The 21814-nt window shown below is 50.2% G+C and overlaps 1 protein-coding gene across 3 annotated transcripts in view; it reads right to left on the bottom strand.

The window, feature by feature from the left end:
- The window catches only part of PRRC2B (proline rich coiled-coil 2B), an 84891-nt gene that overhangs the window by 31613 nt on the left and 31464 nt on the right, over positions 1–21814 (bottom strand). For all 3 annotated transcript variants that reach the window (XM_032866110.1, XM_032866109.1, XM_032866111.1), the window contains exons 4-11: positions 20444–20546; positions 17883–17955; positions 14006–14149; positions 11650–11891; positions 11067–11188; positions 10492–10634; positions 5597–5687; positions 2504–2690 (exon numbers count right to left, since the gene is read on the bottom strand). In XM_032866110.1, the coding sequence (XP_032722001.1) occupies positions 2504–2690; positions 5597–5687; positions 10492–10634; positions 11067–11188; positions 11650–11891; positions 14006–14149; positions 17883–17955; positions 20444–20546 (1105 nt within the window). The remainder of the gene's footprint in view (positions 1–2503; positions 2691–5596; positions 5688–10491; positions 10635–11066; positions 11189–11649; positions 11892–14005; positions 14150–17882; positions 17956–20443; positions 20547–21814) is intronic.

Below are 21814 nucleotides of genomic sequence, written 5' to 3'. Positions count from 1 at the left end.
ATACCTGGAGCGCCCTAACAGTAGCTGCCGTTTCATGGACCTCATGCTCTGCAAAGCGTCAGAACTTTTCAGAAGCCTGAATGCATGAAATTATAGAGATTTTTTTTCTTTGTTGACTCAGTTACCTCACGTTGTCGTTTATGAGCAGATCAAAGTGAGACCTTCTTGGAATACTGAGTAACCCCCAGATAGGAATGAAATCTGGATTAACTGCACGGTAACTTCCAAGAAAAGCTCGGTGTCAATTCTGTTTCACTTTTGTGGTTCCCTAACCCTAGCACAGTGCCTGGCACACAACAGGTACTTGACAGAAAAGACTGAAGATAAAAGCATTTTCATTTTATAAGATGTGGAACCAGAGTCCCTTAAGTGCTGAAGTGCCTTAAAAATGGCAGTTTCATTATTGTTGGCATTATTTTCCCAAATATATCTGAATTAATGCCTTTCTCAGACCTAACTCTGTGCTTCCTGACAATCAGTCCCGAAGTCCTGAAGCACGGCCCGGCAAGGCAGGCATGTGGTGCCAGGCAGCCCTGGTGGCTAAGAGCAGGTGGTCAGAGCCCAGGCAGGGAGAGGATGGTATCCATGTGGAGGTGCAGCTGGTGTGGGAGTTAGAGCCCAACCAAGCTGGGTGAGGAGGCAATTCACAAGGAGAAGTGGCCCAGCAGGAAGATTCAGGGCATCCATGTGGGGTGGGGGGATGGGGCACTGATGACTGAGAGGGCAAGGAGGGCATCGGTGCAAGGGAGAGAGGGAGGGGGCAGAAATGGGAGACTGGTCACACACAGGGGGACTAATCAAGTCAGTGTGAACACTAGGGATGACGGGAACAGATATCTCACTGTTGGAAAGAGGAGTTACAGATACACGGTGGGAAAGAACCAAGCTGGGTTGTGTAGAACCGGAGCTAACACTGTGAAGTCACGGTTCTCTACACAGAAACACAAATAATGAAGACACGAACATGCGTCTGTGTGTACACATGCATCTGCATATACACACACACCTGTCCCCACCCTGTCCACCAAGCAGGCCCAGGAGGAGTGAGCACTCCTGATACCCATATATTGGTTTCTAAGTATCTTAAGGGCTGATTCCAGAGCAAGACAAGGTAAGCACAAAATGACCTTAGAAAAGCTATCCCGGGGTGCCTGCCTGAGACCAACCATGCAACTCTTGATCTCAGGGTCGTGAGTTCAAGACCCATGATGGGTGTAGAGCTTACTTGGGGGGTAAAGAAGATTGAAAGAAAAAGAAAAAGAGAAAAGAAAAGAAAAAAGCTTCCCGTATCAGAAAGCAAAGAAACTGCTTAATAATGGATGGGACACATAAGGACAGACACCAGCCTGAAGAGGCTCCTGAGAGCTAAATCAAAGACAGCCGGAGCTTCAGAACAATGAGAACAGACTATAACCCACTGATACGAATAAAGAAACCGGAAGTTTAATGAGAAACAGAATACTTATATTTTCAAAGTATCTCCCCACAAATTTCTTATCAGTTACAAATGTGGATGAGAGAAACTCCATGGTGTGAAATTTTGTGAGCATTAAAACCTTAGTTAAGAGATCAGAGTGATGATGGGGCTCCTGCGTGGCTCAGTGGGTTAAAGCCTCTGCCTTCAGCTCAGGTCATGATCCCGGGGTCCTGGGATAGAGCCCTGCATCGGGCTCTCTGCTCAGCGGGGAGCCTGCTTCCTCCTCTCTCTCTGCCTGCTTCTCTGCCTACTTGTGATCTCTCTCTCTGTCAAATAAATAAATAAAATCATTTAAAAAAAAGAGAGCCATCAGAGTGATGGCTGTCAGAGCGTGGACAGAGTGGGATCAGTCACATGGGGCGATACAAGGAGAAGAGTTAGTGTCCTCTCTGAGACATTCTAGCCAAAAATGGAAACCTTGGAAACTGGAGGTGAATTCCACAAAATAAATGACTTGCAATCTCGGTAAGGGTCAGAGTCATGAGCGTGAAGGAGGCTGAAGGCTCCTCCAGACTGGAGGCAGCCCATGATCCGGAAGTGGACTCTTCTGCAGCAAGGACACTGACGGAGCAAACAGTACAGGCTGGACGGGGCTGAGACCCTGATGCCGGTGAGGCACCAACGCGGACTCCCTGGTTTTAACCGTGGTTACCTACGAGGCAGAAAATAAATACCAAAGCGTTCTGCGGGCACAGGGCCTGACCAGGCTGGCAACTTACTCTAAAAATGGTTTAGAGGAAAATATTCTTTGTGTTGTGCTTCCAACTTTTTGGCAAGTTTGTGACTGTTTCAAAATTTTAAAAATAAACTTTGTCAATGAAAAATCAAGAGAGAAAAATGGCCACCTAGGACTTCTCAGAAACCACGAACTCAGTGAAGTGCAATCGTAGAGAGCAAACAAGCAGATGACCGTTGTGCGGCGGTCCTGGAGCTCGGTGAGAGGAGTCTGAGGAGAGTGGGTGCGCACGTGCCCATGTGTCTCCCGAGCTAGCCACAGGCACAGAACCCCTCCAGTGACCACGGTACCTGGTAGTCAGGGCCGGACGCCCAGCTGTGAAGTTTCCTGGAAGGTGGCTGAGGTTCTGGCACTTTCCGGATGACACGGGTCACTGCTTCACCCCAGTCTTTTCCTTCCTCCTGGGGACGCTTGGCGTCAGCACTGTCCGCGGAGCTCATTGACACCTGCCGCTGCCGTCTGGGGTCCCAACTGCTCCTGGGACAGACCGCAGTGAGTGTGAGTTTTCCCAGTCAGCCCAAGTGCGCTTTGGTCTTACCCGTCAGAGGGCCTCGGGAATCCCCAAGCCAGCTGTCCACACACCAATGTCGTTCCCTGGAACAGACCTAGCCTGCGTGGGTGAGAGGACACGCCGGGAACACCAAAATCCAGCACCAACATTCACCAAGTCACTCTTATGCAAAAAAACTTCCACATCCACTACTTGGTTTACAGGAAGTTAAGTCCTTTCTCCCCCATTTTAAAGAATTGGTAACAGAGTCTCGAGACGCTGGGGAGCTATCTTCCCAGGAAGAGCAAACAGATCTGAACCTGAGACCCCCAGACGACGGTCCTTCCCCTTAGACTATGGCTCCCTCCCTCTGCTTTGCATAAAGGAGGAGCTCAATCAATTCTCCTCAGAGCAGCAAACGAGGACTCACTGGACGATGCCAGAGCAGAGCAAGAGGAGGAAGCAGAGCAGACACGGCAAGGAGCAGAAGAGGGGTTCCGAACTGAGGCTGGGGGGAATGGAGGTCTGCACGGGGCCCACCTTTACATGCTGCAGGGGAAACAAAGGCACCAGGATAAAAAAATGCGGGCATTTACCAAGCACTGTTTTCGTGCAAAGCAGCGCCCGGCATACGTCAAGGAGTTCAGCGAAAAGCAGCGGGTCAGGTCAGCTGTGGCTAGTGTGTGTGTGTCCACGCGTGTCCGTGCACACGGGCATGGGGAGGGCAGAGGGAGGATGAGGCCAGGAAGCTGCCTTGGGTCCAGAGGGCCGGCGACTGCCAGGACTCCCGACGTCACCGTGAGAGGCGGCGACACCACACAAGGCTCCTGACGCACCAGGAAAGACGACCAAGGCACCGTGTGGAGGAAGGACCTGAGCTTCTAACCTCTGAAAGGTCCGGAGAAGAAAGGATGTGGTCCCAGGGTCCCAGAGACAATAAGCAGGAAGGATGGAGTCCAGGGAAGTGTCAGGAGCCCATCACGGATGGGGAACAAAGAAGATTTAAGGAAGACCAGGGAGCTTGGAGGAGGAGACTCACAACCAACTCAGAAAACACCGAAAAGAGTGCAGGTTCAGGGAGGGGATGGTCTGGGGAATCTCAATGTGAGATGTCCTTGGTTACAGCCAGCAGCGAAGCTGGGTCCAAACCCATGCTTAACTCTTTTAGTTGAACATTCCATTCACGTCAGCTGAAAGAGACGAGGAGCAGTGTCCGATGGCTCCGTAAGTCTGTAAAATTGTATGGTTTTGCCTTTAATTTAAATTCTTGCTCACAATTCCTTCTGGGTTTAGTGTTCCAAGAACTGACCCATAGATATTTCCCAAGTGCATTCAAAGCTTCAGTTAAAATCAAGCGGCATTGAAATAAGTTAGAGAAGCCTCAATTAGTTAATTGTTTGTGTATCAGAGAAAAAGTGGCAGAAGATCCCTACCCACTCCCTCTAGAAGGACTTTGAAGTAAATAACACGGAATAACAAAGAAAAAGACTTGCAGACTCAACTATGTAAACATTCAGTTATTGACAATAAAACTGACAAAACGAAAAACATCAAAGCATTAATAGCGAAACAATATAAAACACTAATCACATTTTAAAGAAGATACAGTAAGTCTAATAAATATATGGACAAAGGAAATAGGCAATCCCACACAAAGGAAAGCATTCATACTTGCTGGTATCAAAAATAAAATAAAATTAAAAAGCAAATTAAAGCAGCCATAGGTACTATTTTAAAAGTACTAGCTGGGATACAAGGGTGGCTCAGTCTGTTAAGCATCTGCCTTCAGCTCAGGTCATGATCCCAGTGTCCTGGGATCGAGCCCTGAGTCAGGCTCCCTGCTCGGCCAAGAGCCTGCTTCTCCTTCTCCCTCGGCCCCTCTCCTGCTTGTGCTCTCTCTCCTCCTCTCTCAAATAAACAAACTCTTTAAAAAAAAAAAAAAAAAAAAGGTACGAGCCAGAGAGTCCGGCTGGCTTAGTTGGCAGAGCAGGAGACTCTTGATCTCAGGGTCTTGAGTTTGAGTCCCACATTGGGAGTGGAATTTACTTTAAAAATAAAAGTACTGGGGCGCCTGGGTGGCTCAGTGGATTAAAGCCTCTGCCTTCAGCTCGGGTCATGGTCCCAGGGTCCTGGGATCGAGCCCCGCATCGGGCTCTCTGCTCAGCGGGGAGCCTGCTTCCTCCTCTCTCTCTGCCTGCCTCTCTGCCTCCTTGTGATTTCTGTCTGTCAAATAAATAAATAATAAATAAATAAATAAATAAATAAATAAAAGTACTATCCAATCAATCTACTGGTATTATGACAAAAACTAGAGGGACCAAACTACAATGAAGTATTTTCTATAGGGCATTACCGGTAAAATGAGTCCAATGAAATGATTCAGAAAAGAGAAAAGGAATGAAATGGTCACTAGGTTCAGGAAAGGCGGCACGTGCCCCACTTGCGCTTCTCCCAGCTTCCCAAAGATCCCTGACATGCTCTAGCACGCCAGCCGGAGGCTCTGGGCAACAATGGAGTAAAGAAGCTAGGTGAAGCCTGCTGGTTTCCCAAACTTTCCTGGCAGAGAGACCTTTCTGGGCCCCATATCCATAGGTCATGTGCGGAGCAAGTGGTGTACACACTCACTCGGGAAAACACCGGCACACAGTAGTTAAAACCAGCAGCGCTCAGCCAGCCAGCCATGCCGGGATGCACGCCCCGGCTCCAGGCCCACACGGCTGTCCCATCCGCAGAGGAGAAACCGTATTGGCCCGTGTGAGGCTGCCCGTGACCAGGAAATGCACTCGGCAGGATGACCAGCCCACGGCTGCACCAATAAGCAGTGACACGTGTACACCCGCGCTCGTCAAGCCCCAGGGAGTGGCACTAGGAGCAGGGACGGGGGCGTCCTTACCACTTGGGCCTGCCGTCCTTCCCAACGTCCTCCTCCTCTTCGTCATCACTGAACTTCAGCTTCTCGGAGTAGTCCACTTCCTCGTGCAGGCCTACAACAGGAGCAGGGCCGGGGAGACCGAGAAGCCAAGGCTGAGCGCCACACTGGGGGTTTCCTCCAGTCAGGACTCATACTGGCCCAGAGGAGAAGGAGGGCAACCCGGCCAGCTGCCACCGCGACAAACACCGCAGGTAAAGTGAGGGACCGCTCTGGGTTCGGGTGATGGCAAAGCAGCCCTGGTCGGAAGAGCCCTTCCACAGACAACAGTTCTTAAATCTGGACAAAATATTTTACGAATGTCTTAGAAGATACGGAAGAGTGAACAAAAGAGCAGACGAAACTAGATGGGAGTCCAACCGGGCAACACAGAGCCATGGTCAGTGGGATCTGTGAGCCGCTGCTGTGTCCTAGGGCACTCCCCAGCCTGAGGGGCTCAGAGCGCAGAAAGTACCCATCAGCTGACAAGTGGGCACACAAAATGTGGGAGATCCATACAGGGAAAGAGTATTTTGGCCATAAAAATGAATATGAACACACAGCTCAACAAAATGAATCTTGAAAACAGGCTCAGTGAGAGAAGCCAGACAGAAAAGGCTACACACTATACTGTGTGCTTCCATTTATATGAAATGTCCAGAATAGGCAAAACCACAGAGACAGAAAGTAAATTAGTGGTTGCCAGAGGATGTGTGCGGGGGTGGGGGGGTAGCTGGGAGTGGCTGCTGATGAATGGTACAGTGTGCTGCTTCTGTGGGCAATGGAAATGTTCTGGAACTGGACACTGGAAATGGCTGCACAAGCTTGTGAATGTACTAAAACCCACTGAAATGCGGACTTTAAAAGGATGGATTTAATGGTATGTGAAATTTGTTACATGAACTATACCTTTTAAAAAAGGAAACAAAAAGTCCAATACAATTACGAAGCCAATTTGATGAAAAAGCGAATACTATATGCTGTCTAGATCTTCAGTTCAAACAAACACAAATGGGTCAAAAGGAAAAGGATTCGAGAAAAATGACACACCATGAAAACATAACACTACAGCAATGATCTCAAATGGGACAAAAGGGACCCCCCAAGACAAGAAGAAGCATTTCTAGTGATAAAGGACATCTGAAAACAATACAAAAGGTCAATACGTCAGTTATGAAAATTATAAAATGTGCATAGGCTTAATAACAGCTTCGAAATCAACAAAGCAGAAACCTGATAAAATTCAAGGGAGAAACATAAATCCATGGTCCCAGCAGAGAACTCCACACCTCATTTTCAGTAACTGAGAGAATTAGACAAAAGTATAAGTAGGCAAGATCTGAAGGACACTTATCAACCACCTTGAGAGTGACAAAACTGATATTTACAGACACCTAACTGTACAATACACATTCTTTTCAAATGCACTTGAACAGTCACCAAGACAGACTATGTCCTAGTCATAAAATAAGTCTCAGTAAGTTGACAAGAACTGAAGCCATACAGTACATGCTCTTGAACTATGATGGAATTAAATTAGAAATCCAGAAAGCCCTAATAATGAAAATGAACAGATAAATAAAATAGAAAACAATCCAACAATGGAGAAAAGTATAGGTCAAAACTGCCTCTTAAGAGATGGAGATTAATAAAAAGAATACCTCCTTGGATGAAGTGAGTAAGAAAAAGAGGAAAGAGAAAATTACCCAGTTACTGGGGATGAAAGAGGGTCTAGCACTACAGAGCCTACAGACATCAAAAGGAAAAGGAATGAGATCAACAACTTTATACCAATAAATTCAATTCAAAAGAAATGAACAAATCCCTTGGAAAATACAACTTATTAAATAGACAAAAACAACAAAGGATATCTGAGTAACCCTGCAACTAACCAAAGAAATTAAATTTATTATCAAAAATGTCACCATCAAGAAAACTCCAGGGTCAAATTATTTCACTGGTGGATTTTACCAGGTATTTATGAGAGAAATAATACCAAACTTACAGAAACTCTTTCAAAAAGTAAAGAAGGAATGTTTTCCAAGTCCTCTTTTGAGCCCAGCATAACCCAAGATCAAAACCCAACGTAGATATTAGAAGAAACGAAGATCAGAGACCAATATCTGCCACGGACACAGACACCAAGAACCTTAATCAAATATCAGCACACTGAATCTAGGCATACAAAAAGGTGGAGCTTATTCTACGAATGCAAGGTTGGTTTAAATAGATAAATAAAATAAATAAAATAAAATAGTAAATAAATAGGGACGCCTGGATGGCTCAGTCAGTTAAGCATCTATCTGCCTTTGGCTGGGGTCATGGTCGGTCCTGGGATAGAGCCCTTAGTTGGGCTCCCTGCTTTGCAGAAAGCCTGCTTCTCCTCCCTCTGCCTGCTACTCTGCCTACTTGTGTCTATCAAGTAAATAAATTTTTTAAAAATATTTTATAAATAAACAAATATCAACCAATCAATTAATGCAGTCCTCTAGATTACCAAAATAAAGGACAAAAATCTTATGACGACAGACATAGGAAAAGTTATTTTATAAAATTCAATACCCATTTATGATTTAGAAAACAAAACACTCAGCAAACTAGAAATAGAAGGAAATCCCTCGATCTGATAAAGAACACCCAGAATCCTATAGCTGACATCAGATTTAACGGTGAAACACTATAAACACTTTCTCCCCAAGGCCAGGAACAAAGAACCTGAATACAGCGCTGAACTAGAAGTAGCACACTGCATTTAGGCAAGAAAAAGAAATAAAAGGCATATCCTCTGAAAAGAAGATACAAAACTTTCCCTATCTGTAGGCAAAATTCTAAGAAATCAACAAAACCTAGTAAAACTGACCCAGTGTAAATTCAGCAAAGTGCTTGGTACAGGACCATAAACAAAAATCAACTGTTTATATAAAACACCAAATAGAAAATAAAATTACATTTTAAAAAATCAATGCCATTTACAGCAGCATCAAAAAACATACACTACTTAGGAATAAACTTATCAAAAGCGGTTCAAGACCTCCACACTGAAAACTGAAACACAGCTGAGAAAAGTCAGAATCACCCCGTACCCAGGTGGAAGGTATCACTGGGTATCAATGGAAGATACCATTTTATCCAGAAATAAATTCAACACAGTCCTAACCAAAATGCCTGTGGGCCTTTTGCAAATATGACAGGCTGATTCTAAATTTATATGGGAATGAAAAGATCTTACAGTCGAATAATCTTGAAAAAACGGTCAATCTTGAAAAGGAACAAGGCTGGAAAACTTACACAGCCTGAATTTAAGACTTACTATAAACCTACAGGATGACCAAGTACATCAATGAAACAAACAGGGTCCAGAAATAGACCCACACTTATCTAGTCAATGGATTTCTGGCAAAGGTGCCAGAGCAAAATTCAACAGGGAGAGGAAAGTCCTAACAAGTAGTACAGAACCACTAGACAGCCTTATAGATCAGAACAAGCCTGGACTCTTGGCTGTCGCACAAAAATTAATTCAACATAGACCACAGACCCAAAAACGAGAGCTGAAACTATAGACAGTAAGGGGGTATATTTGTTGTCAAGGGGAGACAAAGATTTTTAGACAGGACACAAAGGAAATAACTCTAAAAAACACTAATAAATTAAGCTTCTTCAAAATAAAGAAACTTGGGCTCATCAAAACCCAATGCAAAAAAAAAAAGTGAACAGACAAGGGGGCGCCTGGGTGGCTCAGTTGGTTGTGTCCGACTCTTGCTTTCGCTCAGGTTGTGACCTCGTGGGTCCTAGGATTGAGCCCCGTATCGGGCTCCACACTCAGCTCGGAGTCTGCTTGGGACTCTCCCTCTCTCTCCCCTTCTGCCTCTTCCCCCACTTGTATGCACGTGCGCATGCTCTCTTTCTCAAGTAGATAAATAAATCTTAAAAAAAACAAGGTAGGCGAACAATAGGAAAAAATATTTGTAAAACATGAAGTTGCAAAGGACTCGTATCTGTGACTTGTATCCTACCGCTCAAAAAAACAAACCACCAGTAGCCAAATAACACATGAAAACTTGTTCATCATCATTAGTCATCAGCAAGATGCAAATTAAAAGCACAATGAGCCACCACTACACACCCACTAGAATGGCTAAAATTAAAAAGACTAATCACGTGGAAGTGTTGTGAGGGCGCAGAGAAACCCCGTTCTCAACCCGTGCTGCTGGGAATGTCACCTGGCCTGGCCGCCACGGGGAAAGGTGTGGGTGGGTCTCACAGGCCCAACCACTCATCTTCCCTTTGACCTAACAATTCCACTCCTGGGTATTTGCCAAAGACAAATGAAAATATTATTCATAAGGGAACCTCCCTCACAAAAGGGGAGGCCCTGGGCAGAGTCGGGGGAGGAAGGTTGGCCTGCTGGCAGGGGAAAGTTCTGGAAAGTCTTCTCAATGGGAAATGTGCTACACACATGTGTCCCTCTGTCAAAACTGCACAGTGAAGATGAGCACCTTTCCATGTAATTAAAATGTATTTGAAAGCAAATAAACAAAAAGAATTTTAAGAGAAAACAAGCAGGCTGGCAGACAGGGCATGGTACTTGCTGAAGCCAGGTGATGGGAAGCTGGGGCTCACTGCCCCACTGATGGTTTTGTTTAATTTTTCCATTCTAAAATGTCTTCTTCGGAACTTAGCAAAACCTTCCCTAAAGCTAAGCGCGAGACCAAAGACCAACAGAGGACATGGCTCTGTGAGGAAGGGACCGCCAGTGAGCACCCACGGGGGTGCAACCCGAGGCTGCCGCCCGCCCCGCAGCCCACTCCCGCATGCTGACGGACACACGCCCAGTCGGCTGCCCAGCGAGCGGCTCTGGCCCGGAAAGCCCCATGACCCACCTGCCCAGCCGTCGTCAGCGTCTGCATCCAGGTCATCCAGGCCCTTCAGGTTTTCAGCATTGATGATGGTGGGCCGCGGTGCCCGGCCCACCAGCTGCCTCAGCGGGCGGATGGGACGAGTCGTGCCCAGCCTGCTCTCCTTCCTGATGAGGGCGAGAAGAGTAAAGATCTGACCTCATGTCCAGCATACAGATGGAAGTAAAACCTCATACTTTTCCCAGAAGTAAGTCCCACACTGCAAGGATTCATAGCTGCATTTAATACTTAAATCGTCTCCTCTTAAAAGAAGCCTATAACAAGCATACACCAGAGAGGAGCTCTGCCTCAGTTTTACATACTCGGCACTAACGCCTAGGGCAGCAGCCACAAACACGTTCCAGAACTTCAACTCTGTCCCAAACGCACAAGCCCAGCCCGACCTCGTCCACCCCACACACCCTGCAGCTCCAGGCTGGTTTCCAGGCCCACTGCGGTCTGCAGAAGACAGAGCACCTCGGTATATCAGCCCATTACCTCGCGCAACGCCCCCTAACAGGGGCGCGCTCTCCACGCGGGATGTAACACAGAAGCCTTACCCATCTTGGTCGTTCATCTGGAACTGTCTAAAAGGAACACGGGGTTCAAGACGGAGCTGGGGAAGGGGAAAAGATCCTCGTTCCACTGTACCCTGGTTCTCTGATGACTGTGGTGAACACATCTGAAACATAACATCAATGAATAGGATTTTCTGGTAACGGCTCAAATGCCAAAGTCACTTGCATTCGGATTTGTTTTGGAAAATGGAAACTGGGAAGAAGAGACAGGCAAGTCTTGGAACTGCCCAGTTAATCCTACCCCCGTCTCCCCCATCTCTTTCCTGCCGTCAGGAAGTACACCAGGGGACTTGTGGTGTCATAGGCAATGCCTGCCTCTCCTTTTTCTAAAGAACCAAGGCTAAGATAATGTCCACATCACCAGGGAAAGAACGCCGAAGACCCTTAAGGTTTGAAAACGGGAGAGAAAGATGCAGAAGTAATGCGGACTTCTGAGGTAGGGCACGTCAGGGCAAAGACACTGGGAGGAGAACCGAGGTGGACATTCAACCACTTAGAGGAGGTTCTGCTGCACGCGAGCAACCCAACTTCGTGGGGGAAAAAAATGCATACTCTGAAAACTTACAAAAGCAGGAAGCATGTCATGGTATGTAGGTGGGTGGTATACATTTCCCACGAACTGTGAAGCCCCTTTGCGGACAGGCTGAGCCGGGCGGAGACAGGGGTCCTTAGAATCGCTGGTGCATGCCGAGGAGGGGGCTCCGTCTCCCGCAATCGAGTTCCTGCTGCCCAGCTCAGTTGGGGAGGCGCTCAGAGACGTGGCAGAAATTATGTTTCGCCCACCGCCCTCCCTCCAGCTTGTCACATCTGGAAATTGAAAGGGGGCAAAAGGGGGGGGGAGGACAGAGGAAGGGGGAGGAGGGATCGTGTGAGGTTCTGAAGGTCAAGGGACCCCCTCATTCACCAAAAACAAAAAACCCAAAAGTGGAGAGTCGAGTCAAGTGGTTGAATCTGTCAGGGAAGGTGGAGGCAGGCGCCGGGCCGATGACTATGAACTTGCTGTGGGAAGTCTGATTGTAAGAGAAACACAAAACAAGGTCCACTCACAGAGAAGGCAAGCGTAAACAAGACACGGTCTTCCGTGAATTAACAAAGCACACATACCCACAGATCTAACACACAAAGAAATCAGGACAGCCTTGATGAAAATAGCCTTGGGCTAATTTTTCCCACAAACACGGACCATCAGAATCAGCACTAGGCTCAGCACTGGGCTTTAAGTTAAAACTGGAGTAAGTCCTGGGACACGTGGCTGGCTCAGTCGGTAGAGCGTGTGACTCTCGATCTTGGGGCTGTGAGTTCGAACCCCATGTTAGGTAGGTGTAGAGATTACTTAGAAATAAAACCTTGAAAATTGGTGTAAGTCCTGACATGTTTCAACAGTTTCATTGTGATAGCTCTGCTCAGAGATTCACAGTTCATAAGGTAAAGCAAAGCCCCTCTCCCTGCGAGCTGGGGTGTGGAAGGGTCTGCGGCGCTACCCACCAGGCCTTCACCCCCACTTGTTCCTGCTCTGGCTCAGAGGTCTCTCCTGCAGGTCACAGACAGCAACCTGCCAACCCATCTGTCTGTCCCAGATGAGGGTTCCCACCGTCAAGTTTAACAAGCTCTGGGGGAATCATAGGCCAACAAGAAACGAGATGAGCCTGACCCTTCTCAGTCAAGCACAAGGTCCCCGAGTACTTGACCCCTAAGAGAAAGAGACACAGCATAGGAGCCACAAAACCAGGGTCGGCTCCCAGCAACTGTACCACCTTGAACGCAGTCTTGGGTGAGGGCTTTGGTCACTACTCTGGCCACACCTGCTTCAGATGGAACTGATCCCAGAAACTTCTTCTAGGTCTAAATTTTTTTATAGTCCTACAAAGCAGCTTATTTTAATCCCAGAAAGCTACAATGCTTGGCTTGAGGAATTTGGTGACATTCTTTGGAGCAGACAAAATAACCCAGCACAGGCAACTGAGAAGGCAGTACGCGCCATTAAAGCGTCACCTCGTGAGGACGTCGTCTACAGGGCATCAGTTCTGACGCTGGGTGCCTTGCGGATGAATGAAGACAAGCAGACAGAAGTCCCTCGTGTTTCAAGACCTAATCAAGCCCTGCCTTCCGCCCTCCCACACTCAAACAAGAACCATTTCACAATCCCTGGTCGGAACAGATGAAAAATCTCATTCCCGAAGAAAATCTTAAATCTCTGACCACTAAAGACCTTTAAAATATACATATATTACCCACAAGTACTGCTCTATAATCCAGCAACTCCCTGGCCAGACCCCAGATGAGGGGACTGTGGAGACAAGTCCTAGGCTGGGTACAAACAATCCCCAGCGGGGCACATTGAAATACAGGCGCTAATCTGGCTGGAGATGGAGCAGGGCTGGAAATCAGACTTTTTAACAAACTCTGCAAAGGCTCCTAATAGGATTTGGCTCGGTTTAGGAACCAATGGCTTAGAAAACAGGCTCCGGGGGCACCTGGGTGGCTCAGTCAGTTGAGTATCTGCCTTAAGCTCAGGTCAGATACTGGGGTTCTGGGATGGAGGCCCATGTCAGACTCCCTGCTCTGCCCCCTCTCCCTCTGCCTACTCATGCTCTCTGTCAAATAAACAAAATCTTTAAAAAAAGAAAAAGAAAAACAGCCTTCTGAATCAGGGACAAAGTGAACGGGCCGTGGTCTGTCTTTGCCATGAGCACCTGAGCAGAGCAGAACAAATGTCTAATGATGGGTGGAGGGTGGGTGGAGGGTGTGCTCAACCCGCAGACCAGCCTAGGGAGTAACTCGCAGAGGCAGGGAACAGGTACAGGGTCAGTAAGCACGCCTGCCCAGAAGAGCACGCATGCTTCTAAGCAGCAGAATGGCAGAAGGAGGCAGGCAGTCCGCTGTTCCCACACGTGCCCAGACAGGTAGCGCAGTGTACTTACTCTGAGGGCGGAGGCTTGGTCCTGGCCCATACGACAGATCGAAGACGCCCCTTTCCTTGCCAGCCTTGTCCTGCCCTCCAGCTGCTTTCAGCGTCGGAAACTCCTCGGGAGAGAAGGATAACAGTCGGCTTGAGCCCCTTAAACCTGCCGAGAAAAGCAGAGGACTTGGTGAGGGGTACTGAGAGGGACAAGAACGCTGCTGGCCTTAGCGGCTCCGAAGATCGGAAGCCACACAGCCTGCGCGGGCGCCGTGTACTCCCCTAGGGACAAGGAGAGCCGGACACAGATGGCCTGCAGGGGCTGCTGACACGGCGCAAGGGAGAGCAGATCACAGCCACTCCAGCCCAGACCCTCCCCCGCTCCTAGAAAAGGGCGGTCTTCGGGGAAATCAGCCAAAGGAGGTCAATGGCTCTCATGCAGAGGTAAATCCACCGGAAGGTGCCCACAACCTCCCACAACCCCTGCGCCTCCCCAAGGCCTCCACCCCAGATCTACTCTCATGAACAATAAACATTTCACTCCTGTGATTCTGGGGTCTGCTCCTTCCTTGGCTCTCCCATCCACTCCCCGGTACTACAGGCTCCTCGGAAGAAACCCTTCTTTAACTTTCTGGGAGACCTTCCCCGCACTGAGCATCAGGACCTGAAATCATCTTTCGGATGAATGGCTAATAACAAATGGTGCATTTCAAGGTCCAGTGGGATCTGATGCTTTTATCTAAACCAAATGCCCAGCACCCTGTAAACATAACACAACAGTCATGGCACGCCACGTCCGACTGTGATGTGCCTGGCTCCCTAGACGACCAAGTCCAGTTCCCCCCTAAAGTACTCTTCCAGCAGCACTGGTGGACCCACGGACCCACGCACTATGGCAGACTGGGCCGGAAACATGCAGCTGGGATTGGCGTGAACGCACAAGCAACAACTCACTCACGACCCACTCAGTGAAAAGGTCTAGGGCCACATAAACCTGCCGGGGTGACAAGGCGACACATTCTTCACTGAAGATTAACCTGAGAGACAATCTCCAAGTGTCACGAAGGAGCTCTGCTGCTCTGTGAAGGGGGACCTCGACTCACAGAGTCGCTCTGGCATGTTAAAAGACCACTGGCAAGGATGAAACATGAATATCTTACTTTAAAAATACAGATTCGAACCTTAAAAACAGTCCATACTTTTTCTGCCCCAGCAGTCCTGAAGTTCTCACTCCATGCATGAATTAAACTTACCCTTCACAGATTAAAAAAAAAAACAAAAAACAAAATCTCAATGAGAGCAGCAGCGTTCCGTAAGGTGTCCGTGCTCGAGGGGTCCACCACCAACCCCAGGGCTACGTGTTCCCTGCGTGCGAACCCGAGGAGGGGATATTGGGGGCTTCTCCGAAGGTCCCAGGCGGGGCCCTCAGTGGTGGTGCGGGAGCCCTCGAGCCTCCACCCTTGGCCTGCACCCGTCAGGCCCCGGGGGGCTGGTGCAGGTGGAAAAGGCCTGACCAGCACCTTCTACACGGGAGGGTCTGCCGCCACCAAGAAGAATGATCCAACATTCACAAGTGATTTTGTCATGTTTTGGAATTACTTTCTGAACCACGTCTTATTTTTTATAGGAAACAGAATCACAGGTTCAAAAGAAGCCTGAGAAAGGCACAAACGGATGACTCCCCCAACACTCCCACCACCTACTTCCGACACCCCCAGAAAACAGGCCGCTTCTAGTTCCACTCCCTCCCCTCCTCTGAGGCTCCTTTCCAGACTCTTCTCTATTGCACATACGTTTTTCTGAAGTGTATTTTCCCTCATCTCCAATCTCTGCATGAACAGTAGTAAGGCACTGTCCGTGCTACTCTGCTCTTTCCATCATTTCAGAATGTACCATTGCCAGATCCGTGTAAAAGGTTTTTCCTGTTGGAAAGTAGTATTTCATTAAAGCACCAAAACCTGGTGGACATTTCAGGTTACTGTTTCCAGTCTTCTGCTCTTACAGTGTTGCAAGAAGCATCCTGTCCGTGTGTCATTTCTCACACAGGAAGCGTCACTGGAGGCGGACTTCCACAGAGCAGCACCGCTAAGTCCAAGGGTGTGAGTATCAGTGCCTGGATCGCGGCCACGCGGCCCTCCGCAGCTTGTGCCAACTTCACTAGGATTTTTTAACCTCTGTAGTTCTTTTTTTTAAAGATTTTATTTATTTATTTGATAGAGAGATACAGGAGAGGGCACAGGCAGAGGGAGAGGGAGGAGCAGGCTCCCTGTTGAGCAGGGAATCCAATGCTGGGGTCCTAGGGGGCTCCATCCCAGGACCCCGGGATCATGGCCTGAGCCAAAGGCACCCCTGTAGTTCTTTTTATATACAAATTAACACATCTGATCTACTTTTTAAAAAGTTCTAGCCTCTCAGGGCACCTGGGTGGCTCAGTCGTGAAGCCTCTGCCTTTGGCTCAGGTCATGATCCCAGGATCCCAGGATTGAGCCCCGCATCGTGCTCCCTGCTCGAGGGGAGCCTGTTTCTCCCTCTCCTCCCTGCTTGTGCTCCTCTCTATCTCTCTCTCTCTCAAATAAATAAATAAAATCTCTTTTTTTAAATTTCAAGCCTTACAGATAAAAAGACCACTGTGAAGACAATCTAGCAAGTGCCCTTTATAAAGCCTCTTTAAAGACCTAATTGTAGGGGACTGAGATACTTGCTGCTGCCCTCCCCCTGCCGTCCCCCACTCATCGGCACCTTCTACCTCATCCAGAGATTGGAATTCTTAAAACGCCCTCGCAGATGGGAACCACGCAGGCCGAGCTCTCTGGCCCCAAGCTCCTCTGGAGGAGCTGGAACTTGACAGCACACGGCACGCTGCTGACTAATGTGTCACTCTGCACCGGAGACTGAGGACAGAGCCTCCAAACACTGGCGATTCCCTCCCAGAAGGGGCATATGTGCACCAGTAAGCAGGGAAGGGCGCGGGGCAGGCGGGGGTCAGCTGCGCTTCTACACGAGCTACAGAAGGCAGCTGGCCAAGCCCTGGCTGTTGGGCACGCGGGAGGCCCGGGGTGCCGCCAGGACCGGGGGCAGAGGGTGCACGGGGCAGCCCATGTTCTCATGGGAGGAAGAGCGCTCATGGCCACCCACGCCCCCCGGCAGCCCCTCCCTGCAGCGCGGAGGCATCACGCAGCTGGATGGGTGCAGTGTGCTGGAAACAGTCACGCCAACAGGGACAAATTAGGAGGGCTCATGCGGAAAAATCTGGATTTTTGGCTTCTCTCAAAAGTACCCACGGAGCCAGGGCCTGCATTCTCTGAGGGCTCTGGTCACCGGTGGTGGGAGGAGTCCGGCTGTCCCCTCTGCAGTCACTGGGAGCTGAGCTCCTCCTCCTCCCCGTCTCCCTCTGTGGGGCCGCTTCGGCTGCGGCTCTGCTGGCCCAAGTGCTTCCCGGGTCGGACAGGCCATGAACGGTAGCAAGTATGGTGTCACCATCCAAAACGCAAGCCGCCCGATTCCCAGGGCCCAGGCCCACAGCTCACGCCCCACAAGCCACACTGCCTCCCCGCAGGCCCGGGCAAGAGGAAGCAGACGCCTGTCGGCCTCACTGCCAAGCAGCTCTCGGTTCCACCAGTGGCTCTGCCAGGTCAGAGCGCGGCAGGCCGGCCTCCAGCCTCCCCACGCACCTCAGGAGGGATGCCCTGACTCACAACACTCCGGAAACCAGAGCTGACAAGCATGGCGGAATTACGCTCCCACCCCTGGGGCAGAGGGAAAGGCTGCGCCGACCAGAAGCTCACTCACAAAGATCCCACAGAGCCCGAGGCCACGGGCTGCCAAGACCCAAGGGAACAGTCCAGAAAAGGCACCCGTCCCTCCCACACACCCATCCCGACACCCCTGCCCACACTTACCACCTTCGTGTCCTGCTGGCTTTCCATTCAGCTGTGCCCATGACTTTGGTCCACCTGGCACTGAATTTGTGTTCTGAAAGGAGGAAGGAAATGAGAGTAAAGCCAGTGCCATTGGCCTGCTTTCCACCCGGCTTCCCACCTGTGCGGCCGCCCGAGGGTCAGGAGCTGCCAGGCCCACAGCACAGGTGAGGAGCAGGACGGAGGGGATGGCCAGCTCACGTCCTGGCCCTGCAGCAGAGCCAGGACTCAAGCCCATGTACCCTTCAGACTGCACTCCAGAACATTCTGTCAGGTCACCTCTCATGCCTACATAGCGCTACTGTGCCTGGCTCCAGAGGTTAATGATCAGACCCCAATTCCAGCACGTGTCTCAAAACCTATGTACCATGGCCGGCAAGAGCCCAGAGCCTCATCTTTGTCCGGAGGGGCCACTACACCACCTTCTGTAATTACTGTCATCTTACGAGGCACAGCAACTCAAGGGAGGCCTTTCTCTGCTGATCTGGACTCGCTGGGCTCACAGGCAGGCGTGCTGAAAGCTCCCGGCAGGGGAGGCGTTATGCGAGGCACACCTCACTGAGCAAACCCACCCGTACCTTGGGAAGGTTCTAGTCCTCTCCTCGCTGAGGCTCAGAAACCAGTCACTAGTCCCAGTGAGGAGGGCAGGACCAGGACCTGTCCCCGCTCAGCCTGTGTCCCAAGCCCAGCTGAGTCCCCAGCCAATGAGCCCACCTGCCTTTCCCAGAGAGCATTCAACCTAGCAGCCTCCCTCACCCCCAACAGAAGGTTAAAAATGCACAAAACAAAGCTGCCGCAGCAGAACATCTCAGCACTTGCAGGGTCTGACCTCACATTCAGTATCGATCCCTTCTGCCCAGCCCTGCCCCCAGCACCACCACAGTCTCTCTCACTTTCCGAGCAGAGCTGACTAGGTCTCATGATCCATTCAGGTATCAGGAGTGGCCGGGTGCCTGGGATGGCCACAGGCCCCTGCGCACAGACCACGGAAGGCATGTACCAGTGACAAAACAGGGCAGGGCTGCTGGGATGGGGCAGTCTGGCATCCCACAGCCTCCCACGTCGTGTCTGAGCCCACACCATGGTGCCCCTGCCTTTGCCCACCAAAGGCACCGAGCGGGAAGAGAATGGCTCCAGGGCCGAGAAGCGGCACTAATGCTGCCGTCAGAGCTCCTGGCACGCCTCTAACAAGTGCCGTCATGTCTCTCCGGGCGAGGCTTCAGTTGCTGGAAATACCGGGACTCCCTTTTCACCGCCATCCCATGGGAAGAGCTGAGCCCGGGGCAGAGTGACCAGCACGCTGGTCACCATGGTCAGCAGCTCTTCTTAGCAGATACCAGGCCCACACCAGGCCCAGCCGAGACTCTGCAGTCCTGGGGGACGGGCACAGATCCACTCCTAGCAGCTCCCAAGGCGAGTCTGGCAAACAGCAAGGGTGGCAAACCAAGGCTGCCCTAGTCTCTTAGCTTCCCAGTCCAGGAGACAGAGCCGAGCGCAACTCTGGACTCTGGCTGGGCGCCAGGCACTCGTGGATTCAGGCCAGTGAACAGGAGAGCTTCGCGTGAATGTGGACTTCTCTCACCTTTTCCTTTAATATCGAAAGCACAGCTCGGTGTCAGGTGGGGGAGGGTGCCTTTCTGGCGAGGCCATACACTCTCCCCAGTGGTTGGGGATGGCATCTCAGGCCTTCTGTTGCCCAGGGAGCAGTACTAAACGAAAACACAGCAGTGCAGGTCGTTTTCCAGACAGCTGCGCAATGTTAGGTGTCTGTCTACATGTCTTGTGGTCTAAAAGATCTGCAGGCGTCTCATCTGGGTTTCTAGCCAACAGCCAAGTGTATTGGCCTACTGACCCACGAGATCCACAGACTCCAATGGCCTGAGTACATTATGAGCCCTTGCCTGATTAAATCCTGGTTTTCTGTTGAGGAAAACATTCTTTATTTATTTTTAAGATTTTCTTTTTTAAGTAATCTCTATGTGACTTCAAACCCCAAGATCAAGAGTCACATGTGCCACCAACTAAGCCAGCCAGGCACCCCCAGAAGACTTTAAATGCATCAACAAGCAAAGGGTCACATACCAGTATCTCCCAAAGTGTGTTCCTAGAGACACCTGTCTCTAAAGATGTTAAGTTAGACAGGTTTCCTAGGACAGATGGGATCAGGGAGTGCCACTCACTGTCTTTGCAGAGTCACAGCACACACGAGCACACGAAAGACACTGACGAGAGGTCTGACAGTAAAGGAGCTTGCTTAATTTTGTTTCTCAGCTGACCCCCAAACCTTCCTGTGACCTAACCGGTCCCCATGGAGCATGACCAGGGGCCCCTGATCTGGCCTGGAGCTCACCCCAGTGACCTCCCCTCAAGGTAAGACACCAGAAAGCAAGTTAGGTGTCTGTACTCTGTTTTGGATCTGGGGCCTCTCTCCAAAAGCTGCAGACTCAAGTCACCTCAGGGGACCCGTGACAATATCCCGTGCGCCTTTCCCACGGCCTCCTGCCAGGCTCGCCTCCAGAACGAGCAGGTCACACGGCACCTACCTCCTGGCTGCTCGACTGTGTCGGCTTCTGTAAGCTGGAGACAGGCCTCTGCAAACCCGGCTGCGGCAGCGACTCCGGCGGCGGAGAGCCCGTCGCACTGGAACTGGACAAGGTGGGGGGCATGGCGGTCAGACAGGTGCGGGCGAGCACAGGCCCCTCTGAGCCTCCCAGAGCCTGGGCAGCAGCACATCAGCTCTCCCCAGCAGACTCTCCCACTGCAGAGCCCACAAGAAGCTGGGCCCCCTCCAAGGCCTAGCCACGGCCATCTGCTGGGCAGGACGGTCCTCGGCCTCCAGGCAGAGCTGCCCCTGCAGCTTATGGTAGCTCACCATAAGCAAGGGCTGGAGGAGCCGCCAACAGGGAAACTGAGTCACACAGGGAAGGGGCTCCGAGGCCCAGACTCCTGACCAAGTGCTCACAGCAATGCAGGGGGCTGATGCCTTTGAGAGATGTGATTTTGCTCATTGGCTTATAAAAGAAATATGTGCCCAGAGTAAAAATAAATGTATAAATATATCTAACACAGAATTTGTCACGATCTCATCCTCCAGAGTGAAACACTGAGCAGATTTTGCTATATATATTAACATAGTATTTTTTTAACATGAGTGGGATGACACCACACATACAATTCGTAACTTGTTTTTACTTAACGTATCTAATGTGCTCTGGGAAGGCACACGGCTCTACTCTTGGTTTCAGAGATACAGTACAACTGGATAGGCCCCATCCCCAATTTTTCCCCCATTACTGGCAAAACTTCAATGAGAACTTCTTAACACAAATCTTTCACATACTTCTGTGTCATTCAGTAGTCTAGGTTCTTAGACGTGGAACTGCTGGGTTAAAAGGGATTTTGAAGTTTACAAGGTATGGCCCGAGTGCCCTGCAAAGACGACTGTGTCGGCTGATACACACTCCACAAGCAACCAGGGGCTGTGAGGACGACGTCTGCTCACCCAGAGCCTTCTGGTCACTTGTTCTGCTCCATGAGACCCAATGGGGGCCGCCGTCCGCACAGCCAGTCTCCCCCGATGCTGGAGGCTCACCAGTAAGCGGAGGCCAAACGCTACACACATATACGCTGTGGGGGCCGACATGACCCAAGGAGCCCCGTGGGCAGCATCACCACAAAGTTAAGGCCACCAGTCTCCTCTCAAGTCATCTTCTACCTACAACAGAAGCTTCTGCATAGCATCGCTTTTGTGTTCTCCAAACCTAAGCACAGAGTCCCAGTGGTGGTGGCCCTTAGCCTGTCCCCTCCCTGCGACCCCGAGGGAGGACATGGCCCAGGGGAGCAGAGGACCAGCGCCTGGGGTCCACTGCCTCGTCTCTACCTTCCCCCTGGCTGACGTGCTTCTGCAAGACCGG

The sequence above is a fragment of the Lontra canadensis genome, unplaced genomic scaffold (genome assembly GCF_010015895.1).
Source record: "Lontra canadensis isolate GAN:19392208 unplaced genomic scaffold, GSC_riverotter_1.0 scaffold30, whole genome shotgun sequence".
Classification (NCBI taxonomy): Eukaryota; Metazoa; Chordata; class Mammalia; order Carnivora; family Mustelidae; genus Lontra; species Lontra canadensis.
This window is presented reverse-complemented; position numbering and strand designations above follow the sequence as displayed.